Genomic DNA, 17,513 nt, shown 5'->3' with positions numbered 1-17,513 from the left:
TCAGTATTTTTGCCTTGAGAACCCCATGAACAGTATGAAAGAGCAAAAAGCTTGAGATATCTGCAAGATATTCAGATGGAGCTACGAGGGAGGCAGGGGGTACACAAGTCAGAGATGAAACAACCAAAGACGCAAATTTAAGAGACACAGATAAACCTAATGTGTTTCTTCTAATTAGAAGAAAATATAGGATAGTTTCTTAGTGACCTGAGGATAGTAAAGGGTTTCTTACGGTATCAGAAATATAGGATTTCTGCTGAATAAAGGGCACTTTGAACAAAGTTTACAGATGGGTCAGGCCAGGAGATGACAGCTGCGTCGTCAATAACTAACTCAAGGATGGCTCAGACAGTAAAGAATTTGCCTGCAATGTGGGAGACCCATTCGATCCCTGGGTCGAGAAGATTCCCTGGAGAAGGGAATAGCTACCCACTCCAGTATTCTTGCATGGAGAATTCCATGGACAGAGGAGCCTGGCAGGTTACAGTCCCTGGGGTCGCAAAGAGTCAGACAGGACCAAGCACTTTCAGGATTAAAACCTAGAACCTATGAGGAACTTGACTGGAAAAATGGGAAAAGGATATGATCAGGTCATTCAGAGGGGCTTCCCTGGTAGCTCTGATCGTAAAAAGTCCGCTGCAACACAGGAGACCCTGGTTCAATTCCTGGGTCGGGAAGATCCCCTGGAGAAGGGATAGGCTACCCACTTGAGTATTCTTGGGCTTCCCTCGTGGCTCAGACAGTAAAGAATCTGCCTGCAATGTGGGAGACCTGGGTTCGATCCCTGGGTTGGGAAGATCTCCTGGAGGAGGGAATGGCAACCCACTCCAGTATTCTTGCATGGAGAATTCCATGGACAGAGGAGCCGGCAGGCTACAGTCCCTGGGGTCACAGAGAGTCAGACACGACTGAGCAACTAACACTTTCACTTACAGGATTAAAACCTGGAACCTATGAGGAACTTCACTGGAAACATGGGAAAAGGATATGACCAGGTCATTCATAAAAGGGAAATCCCTTTATACATCCCTGTAGTATACACAGAGATCCTCGTCCTCACTTAGCAATCAGAGGAACAGGAATTAAAATAATAGCGGACACCCCTGGTGGTCTGATGGCTAAGACTAGCGCTCCCAGTGCAGAGGGCCTGGGTTCAATACCTGTTCGGGGAACTAGATCCTACGTACTGCAACCAAGACCCCCGTGCAGCCAAATAAACAAATAACTTAAAAAAACCAAACCAAACAACAAAATAACATGCTACATCCATCAACTGACAAAAGTCTGACAATCAGATCTTGAGTGCTGCATTTTGTGGCGGGAATAGAAAGGGAGCAGTCATGCTTAGCAGTTTAACTTCATGCTTCGTGAAGTGTGAGTGAACTCAGAGAACTAACAGGCTTGTTGGTATTTAGCTGGAAAAACTCTTGTTCAAGCTCCTAAGAAGATACACATGAAGTCTTTCATCAGAGCACTGTTTACAGTGTAGAAAGCTGGAGAACAAGCTAAGCATCCATCTCTAGGGGGAAACAGAGAAACAACACAAGGTAGCTGCTAGTCATAAAGTACAGTAAAGGAGCCGAACGCAATACAAACGCAACAACATGGAGAAAACTCAAAAACATGGTTTTAAGTGAGAAGAGGGTCGAAATGAGAAATGTGACATAGTATTATTTAAGATAAACTTACAGAAAACATCATACAAGGATACAAACATATTCAAGGGCAAATATTAAAGGCATCAGAGAAGAAATGAACAGGAGTAGGGGACCGGGCTAGGATAAGAGATGATGGTAAATGACAACCACGACAGTAATAACCCCAGAGAGATCCTACAATGTCAGCACAGTGTAGTATGATAAACTCAGCTCTGCATTAGCGATCTAAAAGAAAAAAGTAACACGTTTCACAGGGCAAAAGGAATGTTCCTTCTGTTCCAGCTGCCTTTCCCAATCTGCCTGACATTTTGCTGGCTGACTCATCGGACTTAACAGGCGAGGAAGGGAGCTGAGAGGGAGAGAGGCGGGCAGGGCACCAGGGCACGATGTAAATGGAGCCCCCGCAGTGTCCCGCACCCCCCTTTATCACCATGGCGCTCGGCACACTGCTGAAATCACACGCATCCACGACCATCTCCCCACCCCGAGAGTCAGATCACATTCATCCTTGTAAACCCAGAACTCAGCACAGTGCCTGGAGCGAAGAATACACTCAACGCGGACTAGCTGACCAGTTTGCTGCTTGGTAGACTGTATGAAAAATAATTAGAACTCAGTTGAACTTTCCTGACTGTGATAATGTAGCTAAATGAATGTTCAGGGATTATCGCTGGCGATGGCTACACGTCCTTCGCGGCATCACTTATTCTAGCGTCAAAAGGAACGTCCATTTGGACGGCAGACACATCAACAAACCTATCACAGAATTCAAGTCAAAGAGAAGCTAGAGCAACACCAGAAATGCAAATGATAAAAGTTCATTTTAAGTGGGGGGTTGGGAGAGGCAGCAGAAGTCAGGTCATTCCCACTCCCGGGGGGTCAGGTAGTATCAACCTCTGAAATGACCGTTTGACACTTTGTGAACAAAATGTGAACACTCTTCTTACTCATTTTAAATTAATTTTTAAATAAACTTGATTATGGTATAATTTACATACATATATCTTCTTATATTTACATACAATAAAATAAATCCATTTTATTTCTTTTTTTTTGGCTACACCACGTGGCTTGGGGGAATCTTAGTTCCCCAACCACGGATCGTCCCCAGGCGAAGGCAGTGAAAGCTCTGAGCACTAACCACTGGATGGCAAAGAATTCCCAAAATGCTTCCATTTAAAATGAACACTTTGAGGGGTAATATTAAAAAGGTTTACTTACTAGAAAATTTTAAACACACACAGAGTAGAACAGTCTCATGAACGTGATTTACCCAATACTCAGCTTCAACAGTTTTTAATGCACGACCAGTCCTGTCTCATCTCTACTCCTGCCCACAGCCCTTAGTGGATTATTTTGAAGCAAAGCCCAGACTTTATTTCTCTGCATATGTAAATACTTCAATTGTGATTGTTCAGTCACTAAGTCATGTCCGAATTTTTGTGACCCCCTGGACTGCAACACGCCAAGCTCCTCTGCCCTCTACTGTCTCCCTGAGTTTGCTCAAATTCACGTCCATTGACTCGGTGAGGTTGTCAAACCATCCTGTCCTCTGCTGAGCCCTTTTCCTTTTGCCTTCAGTACATATCTCTAAAGGATATTCATTTAAAATGTATCCATAATACCACTTCCACACTGAAAACAATTAACAATAACTTCTTAACACCATAAACTAACCTGTACCCGCATTTTCCAGATTGCCTCACATGTTTTCCTTCATTACGCTTGGCAGAGTCAGCACCATAATCATCACTGGTTCAATCACTTCTCAAGTCTCTGTTTATCTACAGGTGTCCCCTCCATCCTTTCTTCCCCTCATTACCGTTTATTTGTTGAAGAAACGGGTCTGTCCTATAAAACATCTGCAGTTTGGAATTTGCTGACTATAGCCCTAAAAACAATTTCCCATGTTTCTGTCCCGTGTCGTCTCTATAAAACTGCAGTTAGATCGAGGTTTAAACGAGTTCTGGTTAAGAGTCGGGAGGCAACGTTACAGGTGGTATCACAGACCTCTGTAAGGAGACATATCATGTTCCAGGTGCTCTTTGTCTCACTTTTTGAAAAACATAATCTTTACCTCCACCAACTGAAAAAAAAAAAAAGCATTTATGATTGTTTATAAGACTCATTTCATCTAGAAAAGTGTAACAAAGTATAGGACATCAACCCCCATTTAACAGACTGATTCTGGGCTGTGGTGTCCCTAAGGAAGGAAAAGTAGGCTTTGAGTCACCGTCTCAAACACTGAAGACGGTCCCACCCAGCGTATCCATGAATCACTTACTTGAAGCCATACACCGGGCGCACACTGCCGTGTCCACCTTCTGCGCATGTCTCAGCTCCCCAAGGCGGGGGGTTGGGGGGCAGCCCTGGCCTCTCCTCCATCCCAACACAGACAGCTCTGCACACAGGCAGCCCCCAGGCGAGGGTGACTGCCGTGCACTTCTCCAAGCAAAGGCCCTTCTCTACCCCTGGTGAGGTCCAGCCTCTTTCATTAGCTCTTCACAACTTTCCTCCAGAGTCAGCAACATCCACATTTTACCAACCGAAAACAGAGGCACAGAGAAGAAATGTAAAGCGTGAATCAGTGGGAGGGTCCAGCAAGAACTCAGTGATCAGCGGTCGTTCAGGGAAACCTGCTGAGCTGTGTGTGTTTCTGCTTTAATGCCTCCTCCTTCCCTTCAGGGAGATGCGTGACTCTGAACAATCTGAGTCTGTGAGGGAAGGACAGCCGTGGACGCTGTCTAGACAAGGAACCAGAGGGCCCGGTACAGTGACCTTCCTGCTCTCTTCGTCAGGACAAGTCCCTGCTTGACAAGAACTGTGTGTGTGTGTGTGTGTTGTGTCCGACTCTCTGTGACCCCATAGACAGTAGCCTGTCAGGCTCCTCTGTCCGTGGGATTTTATAGGCGAGAATAATGAAGTGGATTGCCATTTCCTTCTCCAGAAGATCCTCCTGACCCAGGGATCGAACCCACATCTCTTGCATCTCCTGCACTGGCAGGCAGATTCTTTACCACTAGCACCACCTGACATGAACGAAGTTATCACAAAAGAGAATACGAATCAGTTCATTAATTAGGCAATTAACATTACCCATGAAGACTCCCCTGGTGGTCCAGTGGATAAGGATCCGCCTGCCAACGCAGGGGACATGGGTTCCATCCCTGGTCCAGGAAGATCCCACGTGCCACAGAGCAACCAAGCCCCTGAGCCACGACTGCTGAGCCCAATCTCTAGAGCCCAGGAGCCCCAACTACTGAAGCGCGTGTGCCTAGAGCCTGCGCTCTGCAACAAGACAAGCCACCGCGTGAGAAGCCTGTCCGCCACAGCGAGAGAAAGCCCTCGCAGCAACGAAGACTAGGTGCAACCAAAAATAAGTAAAACTAATTCATTAGCTAATTAATTTAAAAGATAATAAAGAACCTGCGAAATCTGGGCTGGGGGAGAGGCAAGCAGTTATATACTCCAGCCTCCCCACAGTCCAGTGGCGAGGCCTGCCTTTAGGGAGCCCTGCAGAGGAAGTCGGGGTCCCTGGCAGGAGGACCAGGATCTCTCTCTCCCCACTCTGAGAAAGCCCTCAGCCACCAGCAGCACGACGCGACACCAGTAGCTCCAGGGCCTTGTGCTGCCCGTCACCTCCTACTCACCTCCGGGCTTGGCTGGCTCTTTACTGCCTCCAGAAATAAAGGTTCGAGTATGATACTTCTTGTGCCAGTACCTATTGTCTCCTAACCCAAGCTGCAGAAGCACAGGCCACTGCTGACAAACAGCGTAACCTTCAACACAAAAGGATCACGCGCTCCCTCATCCTGGCCCCCACCTCTGGACCAGAGCAGATTAAATTAAGAATTCTCAAAATTCCCAACGGTGTCACACACATTTAAAGTTGCCGGGTCAAAGATTCATTCTGGCGGCAGACAACCACAAAGGATTTCAGTGTTACATACAGTGGAAACGATTGCAAGAAATTCTAAATATGGACAGACCAGTAATTTAAATTTCTTTTTCTAATGGCGAATGCTTTTCTTTTCAGTTCAATATCTGATTCGAAGTCAGGCTCCAATTAAGGAAAGCGAGACCCAGTTTTCTGGTTCCACTGGGGTTTACTTCACAGGGATTACCTGTCGGTCGGTTGCGAGTGTGTTTCCAGCTAAAGTGTACTGCTGGGAACCTTGTCAGTGACTAACTGATGTGTTTCAGGAGAAGGAAACACCCTGATTACTAGCAGTCAAGGGCAAAGCCAAGCCCAAACAAGGAACTCTCCCTCCTGGTCTGGTGCTTCCCCAGGCAGGCCACGGCCACTTGCCTTGAGCGGGCTGGCTGGGTGAAGCTGGCAAATCAACCTGCCTAGGTTTTGATTTCCTTTCAGCAGCTTCACTCCCCACAGCCAAAAGGTGGAAATAACCCGAAAGTCCAATGATAGAGACAGAGGGACACCAGGAAAAACACAGTGCCTCTTCCTCAGCTGGACCTTCTGGGGTCTACCTGAGACAGGGTGGGACCTGGGACCCCTTCGCTGCAGCGCCATCACCAGCACACACCTCTCTGCCAGCAACGGAATATAAAGAAACTGTATGGGACTAAAAATCACCACGTGCATGCCCAGCTGGGGCAAATTCTGGACAAGACACAGAGACCAAAGAACTCAACTGCCACTTCTGAATTTGTTGATCAGTTGCTCAGTCGTGTCTGACTCTGCGACCCCATGGACTGCAGCACACCAGGCTCCCCTGTCCTTCACTATCTCCCAGAGTTTGCTCAAACTCATGTCCACTGAGTTAGTGATGCTATCTAACCATCTCATCCTCTTCTGCCCCCTTCTTCTTTGCCTTCAATCTTTCCTACCATCAGGGTCTTTTCCAATGGGTTGGCTCTTTGCACCAGGTGGCCGAAGTATTGGAGCTTCAGCTTCAGCATCAGTCGTTTCTAAAGGGCCAGGAGCAAAAGCAGCGTACTGCGCATGCCCTCTGCACAGACCACCACCTAAGGGGCGGGACAAACACTTAAGCCGCCCCTCTGGCCAGACCCCTGGACACACTCCTATCCTCACCCCCAAAAAGGAACAAACTCGTCCCCCTCGGGGAGTAACCAGCACTGGAACCTGTCACTTGTTCTCACGCCCTTGAGCTGCAGCAGGGGCCCAACAAAGCAAAACCTTGCCTGAAGTTCTTGTCTAGCCTCTGATCAATTTCTATTGACTGAGGAAGGCCAGGAACCTTGGTCAATAACACATCTGTGACACCTGGAGTGGCGACATTCCTCCTGAGACCAGGGGAAGCAGCCAGGACAAGCCAGTGTTTGGGGATGGCAGGGCAGGAAGAAAAACGCACATGGGTCCTCAGCTGCTGAATTAACTCGCTTTGGCATTACCCTACCTCTAGACTCTTTGTTATCTGAAATAGTGCCTGGGTGTTTAAGTCACTGAGTTGGCTTTTGTTTTCCTTGAAGGTGAAAGCATTCCACCCGATAACACTTATTGACCTAAAAGGTTTGCCACAGCATGAGCTGTGTGCGGCAATGAAAGGCAGAACTGGATCTCTATAATTAACACAAACACACAAGAAAGCAAAACAAAATAACCCCTGTCCTTGTCATTAAAACAAGAGACAGGCTTTGGGACAGGTCAAGAGCAAGGTTACCAGGAAAAACACAGTAAGTGAATCCACATGTTTAGCAATTCAATAAACAAGCTTGGACCAGGAAACTGCCCTGTAGGAACTGATTGTGCTTCATTTCAGAAATACTGATTAGAAGATGACTTTAAACACAGTATTTATGTGGATGACAATCCTCTGAGGTAGTCACACTATTTCCATTTTACAAATAAGAAAACGAAAGCGCAGAGAAGCTAAGTAACTGGCCCAAAGTGACCCCGCACATGCAGTTTCCTCCACCTGGAACTCCCCCATTTTCCCCTCCCTAACTCCTAAATATCTTTCAGGTTCCAACTTGAAGCAACATCACTTCCTTACAAAAAGGCGTCTTTGATGTGTCCGGACAAGGTTCAAAGCTCCCGTTACACTCCACTGCATGCAATGCTCTACTGAAGCCCTGTGTACCCTCATGATTATTTAAATATTTGTCTTCCCCAAATGTACAGGATGTACATGCCCTGAGGACAGGTCGGTCCTGTGCCCTGCCACACAGCATTGCCAAAGCTGAGCAGAGGGACTTTCCTGGTGATCCAGTAGTTAAGACTCTGCGCTCCCAATGCTGGGGGCCTGGGCTCGATCCCTGAGTCAGGGAACTAGACCCCGCATGGCACAGTGAAGATCCAGCATGCCGCAGCTAAGGCCCAGCTCAGCCAAATAAATAAATCTTTTTTTAAAAGCTGAGCAGAATGCCTTGCCCTTAAGAGGCTCACAGTCTGAGAGAGAGACTGCAGATGAGCAGTTCTTTACAACTCAATGTGACAGGCAGAGAGATGTGTGCACAGGGCCCGGCAGAAGCCCGAGAGTTGGGGCGGGGGCAGGGTTCATGGAAGAGAATCCCAGAAACCGAGCCCTGAAAGATAAGGAAAATTAGGAGAAAAGGAATACAGGAGAAGGGTGTTCTAGGCAGCTCGAGCATAAAGTACACATTTAGAGAAGAACGAGGCCATGGAATTTTAGGGGAACTGCCCCACAAGCTCACTATGGCTGGAGTCTGAGATCAGTGATTAAACGAAGCCTGAAAGACAGGAAGATTCAGTTTTACATTCAGAGACAGCAGTCCGTTGTGTAGGCCCCTAAAATAATCCAGTAACAATGGATATAAGGACACACTCACCACGCCAAGCACCTCAGATTTATAGTCATTTCATCTTCCAACTGCCCTTAGGATCATTACTCCCACCAGGAGGGAAGACCACACATGCTAGCAAATGGCAAAGCCAGGCTCTGACTTGCAGTTGTGTTACAGGACCCCAAAGCCCGTGCTCTTAGCCACAATCTAATCCTTGCCTAGCTTACCATTCATTGATATGATCTTACATAGTTGCAGGTAATTTAAATAATTATCATGATCCAACTAGGAAAGCTGGCTATTTAAGAAATCCCGTATCTTTGTCATTAAGCAAATCATAAACACAAATATCTCATACATTGAGATTGCTTAAAAGATCCGAAATACTAATAAAGTATTAAGTACTAAATAACTAATATTCACTAGACTTTTTAAGATAACGATCAAATGAGAATTATTCAAAGACAGAAAATGCAGTATCCTGACAACTGACAATCCAACTCTGTCTCAAAAATTATGTTACCTCTAAAATCATCAAAAATTATGCAAAGAAAACACAAGACTGTCTCAGTCTAAGTCTCCTCATCAAAACTAACCTTCCTGGGGACTTCCCTGGTGGTCGAGCGGTTGGGACTCCATGCTCACAATGCAGGGCCCAGGTTCCATCCCTGGTGGGAGAATAAGATCCCACATGCTGTCCCTAAAGATCTCATGCCCCGCAACTAAGACCCCATGCAGCCAAATAAATAAACAACAAAAAATGAAAATAAACCCAACCTTCCTAGGGAAACTTAAAATTATTAATCAAACAATTCAGTTATTGAGAATGGGTGGAAAGGAAAGACAGTGGCTAAGGCAGAGGAAAGCTGATACAACATACAAAATATCTTTTCCCTCCTATCATTTGCATAGTAAATTGAAATAATCACTGAATGTGTTCACAAGGCAAGACATAACACTCTACGTGCCAATTCCAGTTAAAACATGAGCAGAAATTTTTCCCAGTTAGGGAAAGTCTTGGTTCAAAGAACTCACATGTTTTGGAAGCCCGTTATCAGCAAAAATGCAAACATACTAAGTCACAGTTGATGGGCTATTAATAAATCATTACCACAAACTGCTGGGAGATCACTGCTGTTTTAAAATGTCTCATAATATATAGCAAGAGTTCACAGACTGAAAATAATTATCATGGTTACACCAGATTAAACATTTATTACTGCCAGGAGTTTTTAGAACAAGCGATCACTTCCTTCTTTTTTTTTTTTTTTTGGTTTCAACATTTATTTATTTATTTATTTGGCTGTGCTGGGTCTTAGTTTCAGCATATGGGATCTCTTTAGTTGCAGCATGCACGATCCTTAGCTGTGGCATGTGGGATCTAGTTCCCTGACCAGGGATGGAACCTGGGCCCCCGATGTTGGGAGCACAGCCTCAGTCACTGGGCCACCAAGGAAGTCCCTCATGTCATTCTTACGATTACAATTTCTGATGAGCTAAGGCACAGAGAGTTTAGATCAACTGCTCAGGGTCACCTGGGAAGGAAGTAACCAAGCCAGGATGCACACACAGGTCTGTCTGGTGCTGGCGTTCATGCTCCTTCCACCAAGCAGCATCGTCTTTTCTGGGCTGAAAGGCAGGTTATCTGGTATACTCACCAAACAGCCCTATCATTGAAAGAGACCTGCGGGGACAGTAAAGGACTTTCCTGAGGTCCTCTGGCCCAGATCTCCTACCCTGAGGTGAGCACAGTCTATAATCATTTTGACTCATACCAGATACTCTCTTTCTGAGACTACTAAAAAATGTCCCCATAACTAAATTCAAACTAGACAAAACAAGAATGACACGTGTAAATGCCTGTCACTATGCCAGAGCTGTGGGGGCATCATGTTTTGGTGGGAGACAGGACAAGAGGCGCCGCAAACACTTCCTGTGCATTACTTGCAATCAGCGAGCAGAAGATAACAGGCTTTCATGCATTCCATTTCACCACCATCATCTCTGCCGCCTCCTGCCTTTTAGCAGGGAATTAAAGCACGTAAGTGGAAAAAAAAAAAAAAAAAGCAGACACAGACAATAAACAAATGAGCCTGGCTACATATAAAACTCCAATAAAGTTTTATATGTAGACTCAAAGATTTGAATTTCATATCATTTTCACATGCCATGAAATATTATTGTTCTTCTGATTTTTTTCCAGCTACTTTAAAAACTACAGCTTTCGGTCTGTAGAAGAACAGGTAGTGGACCAGAGGGTATCAGGTGAACCTGCATTAAACCAACGAAGAGAAAGTCAGAAGAGATCAAAGGAAAAGTAGTGAGCCACAGAGCAAGGCTACAGCCTTTCACTTTCTTCTTTTTTAAATTTATTTAGTTGGTTATTTTTGGCTGTGCGGGGTCTTCATTGATGCACGCAGTAGGCTTTCTCTAGTGCGGCAAGTGGGGGCTACTCTGATGGCAGTGTGAGGGCGTCTCACTTCCGGGGCTCCTCTTGTTGTAGAGCATGGGCTCCAGGCGTGGGTAACTTCAGTAGTCGTGGCGCCCATGCTCAGCTGCTCCACAGCATGTGGAATCCTCCAGGACCAGGGATCGAACCCATGTCCCCTGCGCTGGCAGGCGGATTCTCAACCACTGGACCATCAGGGGAGTCGTGCAGCCTTTTTCTTGACTCAGTGCTGGAGCCACTGATTCGGGAGGCCTTCGCAGACCCTCCTCCACTCCCACTTGGGGGAAGTGTCCCAGTTTTGAGTTCTCACTGAAACTTGGGCCTATCGCTACCCTAACACTTACCATAATATACCCAGTCAATCATCTGCGTATGTTTCTGTCTCTTTTTACATCTATATTCCTAGCCAACCCCATGGACAGAGGAGCCTGGCAGGCTATATATAGTCTACGGGTTCCCAAGAAGGGGGCACGACTTAGGGACTAAACCAGCCAACATAGATGCTCAAAAAAAAAAAAAAAAAAAACCTGGAGGGAAGGGTGAGAAGGAAAATAAAAAAGGAATAAGCTCAGAAATTCTTTTTTTCATATAAACACAGACACCAGCACAAGGAGTTGACAGCGGTTCCATGACACACACCTAAGGAGTTAAGTCAGTGGCTTATCTACATTTCGCATCTGTTAACAATCTCTGTTGTTTATGGCCCATAAATATACACCAGCCCCTCCATCTATTCTTTATACTCATGCCTCCCCTCAAGCCAGGCATCTGACTAACTTGTTTAGATGAATCTGGATGAAGAAGGTCCAAGCATCAATTTAAAATGACCACTGAGTCTCCAGAAAGGCTTGGGGTGCCCTGGGGGATCTGCGGAACACAGATGAAAAAATTACTGTCCCTGGAACATTAGCCCCCAGGACGAATGATGGCTTCAGATGGTTTAAAGAAAACCTGAGAAGCCACAATTACAGCTGCAATATGAACATCAACACGGGAAAGTCTACCGCACCATTATCACAAAAAGCATAAAAGAGAGATAAACAGCTTCAATCACACGTGGTTGGACGGATGGCCTTGTGCTGGGTCATTAACTTTCTCTGTGCCGTGGGTTCCTCTGGCAGCCCAGAGAAGCCAGCAGCTCCTTTCTCAGAACAATGGTTTTGAATACATAAAACCGTCTGCGTAGTTTAAAAAGGAAGCGGGTTATCGTAATTAGCCCACACGACCTCTCCCTGACACTTCCTGTCTCCTTTCCTGGCTTCATTTTTTCTGCTGGCGTTTGTCACTATCTAACACACGGCACATACCTGACTTGTGTTCTCTCATTTGGTAGATGTCTCCCCAACTACAACCTTGCTTCCATGAGGGCAGTGGAGTTAATCTATTTTGTTAACCACTCTATCTCCAAAACCTACAAAATGGCTGGTATATAACAGAGGCCCGAGAAAAATATGTCAAATGTGTAAACAAACCTCTTGTCTCCCAGGAGCTATATTCTAAGAGGAGTCGGAGGCAGTTCTAGGATCTGTCTTTTGGACCCCAAGGACTGTAGCCCACCAGGCTCCTCTGGCCATGGGATTTCCCAGGCAAGAACAGTGAAGTGGATTGCTGCTTCCTTCTCCAGGGTTCTTCCCAACCCAGGGATCGAACCTGAGTCTCCTGCTTGGCATGCCGGTTCTTTACTGCTGAGCCAGGGAAGCCCTAGAATACACACCTCATATCTACTCGTACCTTCTTAGCAGCACTGGAAACCTTTTATAAACGCAACCTCACGCACCTATAATAAACTTAATAGCTGAGGGCAAAGAAAGGATGTGCGGTGGAGAAGTTAAAGGCCCCCAGGTTAGTCAGCGAACAAAATCCACCGGTCAGGTCTCCTGCTGACCCACCCTCCCTACACTCTACCCTCGTCCTCCGAAGCTTCTGCTGCCTGGCCTTCAGTCTCTTTCCGGCTTAAGTGTATTAACACCTAACTGCACAGTGACGGTAAGAGACAACTCATTCACAACAGCCACACTCCTCTGCAACAAGGTTCTAGATTTCCAACTTCTTGCCAAGGCAACTCTTAAAGAGAGGAAATGTTTTGTTGCTAACTCATCTTATTCACTGTAAATTAAAAGGTTAACAGGAATGTAAACCCTCAGCCGTGACAGGCTGCCTACATTGTTTGTCTCACAAAGTCCTAAACGAAAGGAAGCTCAGCGCCCAGACAGCTCAAAGCTTCAGAGAAATGCAATAACTTCCACCAACTGCAACGCCTTCACTCTGCAGTGTGCCAATGAATTAGAAGAGCCAACCAGAAACTCGAGAAAGAAAGGTGGGGTGGGAAGAGGAGGTTGACATCAAGGTCAGTTAATAGGACAGAAACCGTGTCCTTGAACGTTTCACAACGGCAGGGCTGTCAGCACCTCACAGGAAGGCAGTCTGGGCTCTTCTTGGGTGGCCAGGCAAACATCAGCCCGCTCCTCGCCCTCACAGCTGGCCCAAAACAGAGTGGAGGAAATACACTTGTATCAGCAGGGTTCTGAGACACTCAAGCCCATGTACTTAAAATATTACCTTCTAAATCTCCTTAAACATCAGAATTATCCATGTATGTGCATCATACATAGAAGGAAACAGGAAGACATAGGGTTTTTTTGTGGGTTTGTTTTCTGTATGTGTTTTTTTTTTCTGAGGGGGTTGTTTTTATTAATAACATTTCAAGTGCCAGGAAACCAGCAACAGCTGGTCATCGACGACAGAAAGTTCCATGGTAATGATGTGTATTAAGAGGATTTCAAGTTGAAAAAGAGAGCAAGAGAAACAGTTTTCACATAGGCTTGACTCCAGCTCAGTGAGAAAATACCAACCGAGAGCAACCTTTCTAACCAACTGCCGACCTCTTGTACTGTTCTGGTTCTGATCCTTAGAGGTAAACTCTTCTTCTGAACTGGCCCAATAAAAACTGTAATATAATTCTGTAACTACTCATAGTGCTCTTGCTTTATAGTCACACTTCAAGAGAAAGCCCTGAAAACACAATGATGAATAAAGCCCACGAGCACGGAAAATTTATTTTCAACCTTTTCTTTCAAAGCAAAGGTCTTCAGTGTCATTCCAACTTTACAACATCAGTGAGGTACCAATAAGCTTTTTTTAGAATCCGTTGTACAGGTAATTACATAACTGAATAAAAAAAGAAGTGAAAAACCCTAAAAACACAAATTGTTTACATTCATCTAATTTCACTGATTGTTAAAGTGAAAACTGGAAATAAACTAACTATTCATTTAGTGGGATTAGTTAAACAAACTGTGTTTTGTCAATTTCATGGAATACTACAGAGCCATGAAAAAGAATGGGAAAGACCTCCAAGTACAGAAACAGAAGAACCTCCAAGACACCTCTGTCACAGGAAAAGGACAAGCTAAACAACTCATGGTGATTCTGCTTACGTAAAACATTTAAATGAGTCTGTACAAATGCTGTATTTAAATACTCAGGACAGTGTGTCAGGGGACCGGAAGAGAAGTGAGGGAGTTTGGGGAAATTTTTCACATCATTCACAGGCTGTTGTGTATTTTTTAAAAAAATCTTAGTATGGAAAAAGGGCTAGATGACTCTATGAATCAAAGGGAAGAAAAACAAAGAAGAAAACCTATTTATTAATGTCAGAGCAAGAGTGTGATCATTGGAGAGCCTTCTATCTGCCACACCTCAAAACAGTGTTTACTTCAGCTACTGTACTGATAGAAACAAGATGAATCATGAACATTAAGAACAAGATTTCTGAAGTGGTAAGCCTACACCATGATCAAAGTACACAAGTCATCGTCTCTAAGAGAACTGAGAGTTTAAAACGCACACTTCTCACATCTTCCTGTCAACTCAGACGAGCTGCATTTTCTGGTTGTTTTGTGGAATAGCCATACTTCCATGGCACGTACTTGTCCCCTGGTACTGAAGCCTGACTAGCCTTGACGGCAAGTTCCAAGAGCATGCCTGAAAATAAGCGACAGCACTGCAACTTAAAAAGTGCTTTGCTAGGGCTTCCCTGGTGGTCCAGCGGTTAAGACGCTGAGGTTCATCCACGTTGCACCCGGAGCAGTGCTTCAGTCCTTTTTTTTTTTTAAGGTGCTTATCATGCTTTATCGAAACCATGCTACCTTGAATATACTCTGCAGGTATCTTTGATATCACATTCTTTATGAGGTATACAGGCTCTTTCTTTTCCTGTATCTGAGTTATTCCATCAATTGATTCCCGAAGGAGGTAATGTTCCTTTTTCTCCTTTTGTGAACTGTGCCACACAGCATGTGCAACCTTAATTCTCCAACCAGGGTCTGAACCTGTACCCTCTGCGTTACAAGTACAGACTCTAAACCACTGAGCCACTAGGGAAGTCCCTTTATTCCTTTTTAAGGCCAAGTAATACTGCACCGTATGGACCACAAATTGTTTATCCATTCATTTGTTGATGGACATTCGGGTTGTTCCCAGTTTTGAATCAGTATGACTAAATCTGATGAGCACATAGGCACCAGAAGCTTTTGACTCCTTTCATTTTCTACTTCAGCACTGCCATCTACTCTCAGCTCACCACCAGTCCTATTCTTAGATTGGCCCTATGTGTAATGGGAAAAGCAATCGCTTATTCTACAAACATATATGAAAGACCTACTGTTTCCAGGGACTGTTCAGGCACCAGGGACACAGTAAGGAACAAGACAGAATAATCCCTCCTCTGCAAAATTTACAGTCTTTTTTGAGGGGAGAGGTTGCAGAAGGAGACAGGTAAGTGTAAAAAAGATAACTTCAGATAGGACATGTAATAGGAAAAGTTAAAAGTAACATATTCAGCAAGTGGTTGGAAGCCCGTATGTCTACTTCAGATCTGGCAGCCAGGAAGACCTACCTGAGCTGAGACCTGAATGACACCAAGGAGATGGCCAGGTGACTATCTGAGATCAAGGCATCCCAGGTAGAGAGCACTGCAAGTGCAAAATCCCTAGAGACAGACTGAACCTCTCCTTGTCAAGGACTCACAGAAAGGCCAATGTGATAGAAATGCAGTGAACAAGGGTAAGAGGGGAAGCTGGAGAGGCTCACAGCAGCCAAGCCAAATAACCTTCATAGGCCAAGAAGCCTGGGTTTCACTGGAGGGTATTAGCAGGGGGGAAAAATAATCAGGTTTGCATTTTAAAAACATCATCCTGGCTGCCTGGAGAACTGTTAAGGGAAAGAGGAGAAGCAGATCAGTTAGGTGGCTACTGCATAAAACAAGTGGTGGGGATGGCTTGGGGAAAGCAGAGAAAACAGGAGAGATGGTGATGGTGTCAAGATATCTTAAAAGTAGATAAGTAGCTCTTGCTAATGGATTAGATGTAGCAGGAAGGAAAAAAGAAGAATCTAGGATAATTGCTAGGTGTTGCAAGTAGGTGGATGACAGGACCATACACTGAGGTGGGGAAACCTGGAGGAAGAGGTTTAGACTTGCAGAGAGAATCAGGAGTTCTAGTCTAGTCTGGTCTAGTCTATAGATCTGCAAGATGCTTTCTTTGCTTTCACTGTGGTCCAAACATTGCCACCAGAGTGAAGCTGTGATACTGATTAAACGTCCAAATGCAGATGTCAAATAGGCACTGGGATATACGAGTTTGAAGTTACTAGAAGTCAGGGCTGGATACACTCTCAGTGAAGAGTGGATTTGTGAAACTGAGACTGGGATTATACAACTGTGCTTCTGAAGCAGCAGACACCTGCTCCAGAGCCCCGGGACCGCACCTGGTGAACAGGACCCTAAGAGCAATTTCACTGGGGTCTGGGGCTGAGTGGGCAGGGAGGGATGAATTTTATATTTGAACACACACATATAAAGTCCAAAGTGCTGGACTTACACAGGTTTGCAAGATTCAGTTCAGTTCAGTCACTCAGTCGTGTCTGACGCTTTGTGACCCCGTGAATCGCAGCACGCCAGGCCTCCCTGTCCATCACCAACTCCTGGAGTTCACTCAGACTCACGTCCATCAAGTCAGTGATGCCATCCAGCCATCTCATCCTCTGTCGTTCCCTTCTCCTCCTGCCCCCAATCCCTCCCAGCATCAGAGTCTTTTCCAATGAGTCAACTCTTCACATGAGGTGGCCAAAGTACTGGAGTTTCAGCTCTAGCATCAGTTCTTCCAAAGAAATCCCAGGGTAGATCTCCTTCAATGGACTGGTTGGATCTCCTTGCAGTCCAAGGGACCCTCAAGAGTTTTCTCCAACACCACAGTTCAAAAGCATCAATTCTTCAGTGCTCAGCTTTCTTCACAGTCCAACCCTCACACCCATACATGACCACTGGAAAAACCATAGCTTTGACTAGACGGACCTTTGTTTGAGAAGATTAAACATAAGATTTCAAGGACATCTTGTGTTTGCAGCAGGCAGTTTCTGAACTATACTATAAGACACCCAGTGACACATCTGCATGTATTTCTTGGAGTATTTCAGGAAAAAGGTTGGAGAAGTATCAGAATATACAACAGTTAATCAGCAAAAATGTATCACATGGACTAGACCTCTGGGCCTACAGCTACAGGGCTTACAAGAAGACAGAGTAGCGCAGCTGCTAAGGACGTGGACTTCAGAGTCAAACAGACCTAGGTTCAGATCCCATCTCTGCCGCTCATTAGCTGCGGACGCACAAGGTCACTGTA

At 45.3% G+C, this 17,513-nt stretch overlaps 1 protein-coding gene across 6 annotated transcripts in view; it reads right to left on the bottom strand.

Annotated features, from left to right (window-relative positions):
• Window positions 1-17,513, bottom strand: part of PACS1 (phosphofurin acidic cluster sorting protein 1) — a 144,385-nt gene that overhangs the window by 88,705 nt on the left and 38,167 nt on the right. Inside the window, exon 1 of one of the 6 annotated variants that reach the window (XM_060404094.1) lies at window positions 5,309-5,423. The exons of 4 other annotated variants lie outside the window; for them this stretch is intronic. Coding sequence is in view for 1 of the 2 variants with exons in the window: in XM_042237650.2 (XP_042093584.1) it covers window positions 3,943-4,043 (101 nt within the window). In the remaining variant the exon portion in view is untranslated. Of the gene's footprint in view, window positions 1-3,942; window positions 5,424-17,513 lie in introns of those variants that run through there. One more of the 6 variants, XM_042237650.2, reaches the window with a different exon arrangement.

The sequence above is a fragment of the Ovis aries genome, chromosome 21, assembly GCF_016772045.2.
Source record: "Ovis aries strain OAR_USU_Benz2616 breed Rambouillet chromosome 21, ARS-UI_Ramb_v3.0, whole genome shotgun sequence".
Lineage (NCBI taxonomy): Eukaryota > Metazoa > Chordata > Mammalia > Artiodactyla > Bovidae > Ovis > Ovis aries.
This window is presented reverse-complemented; position numbering and strand designations above follow the sequence as displayed.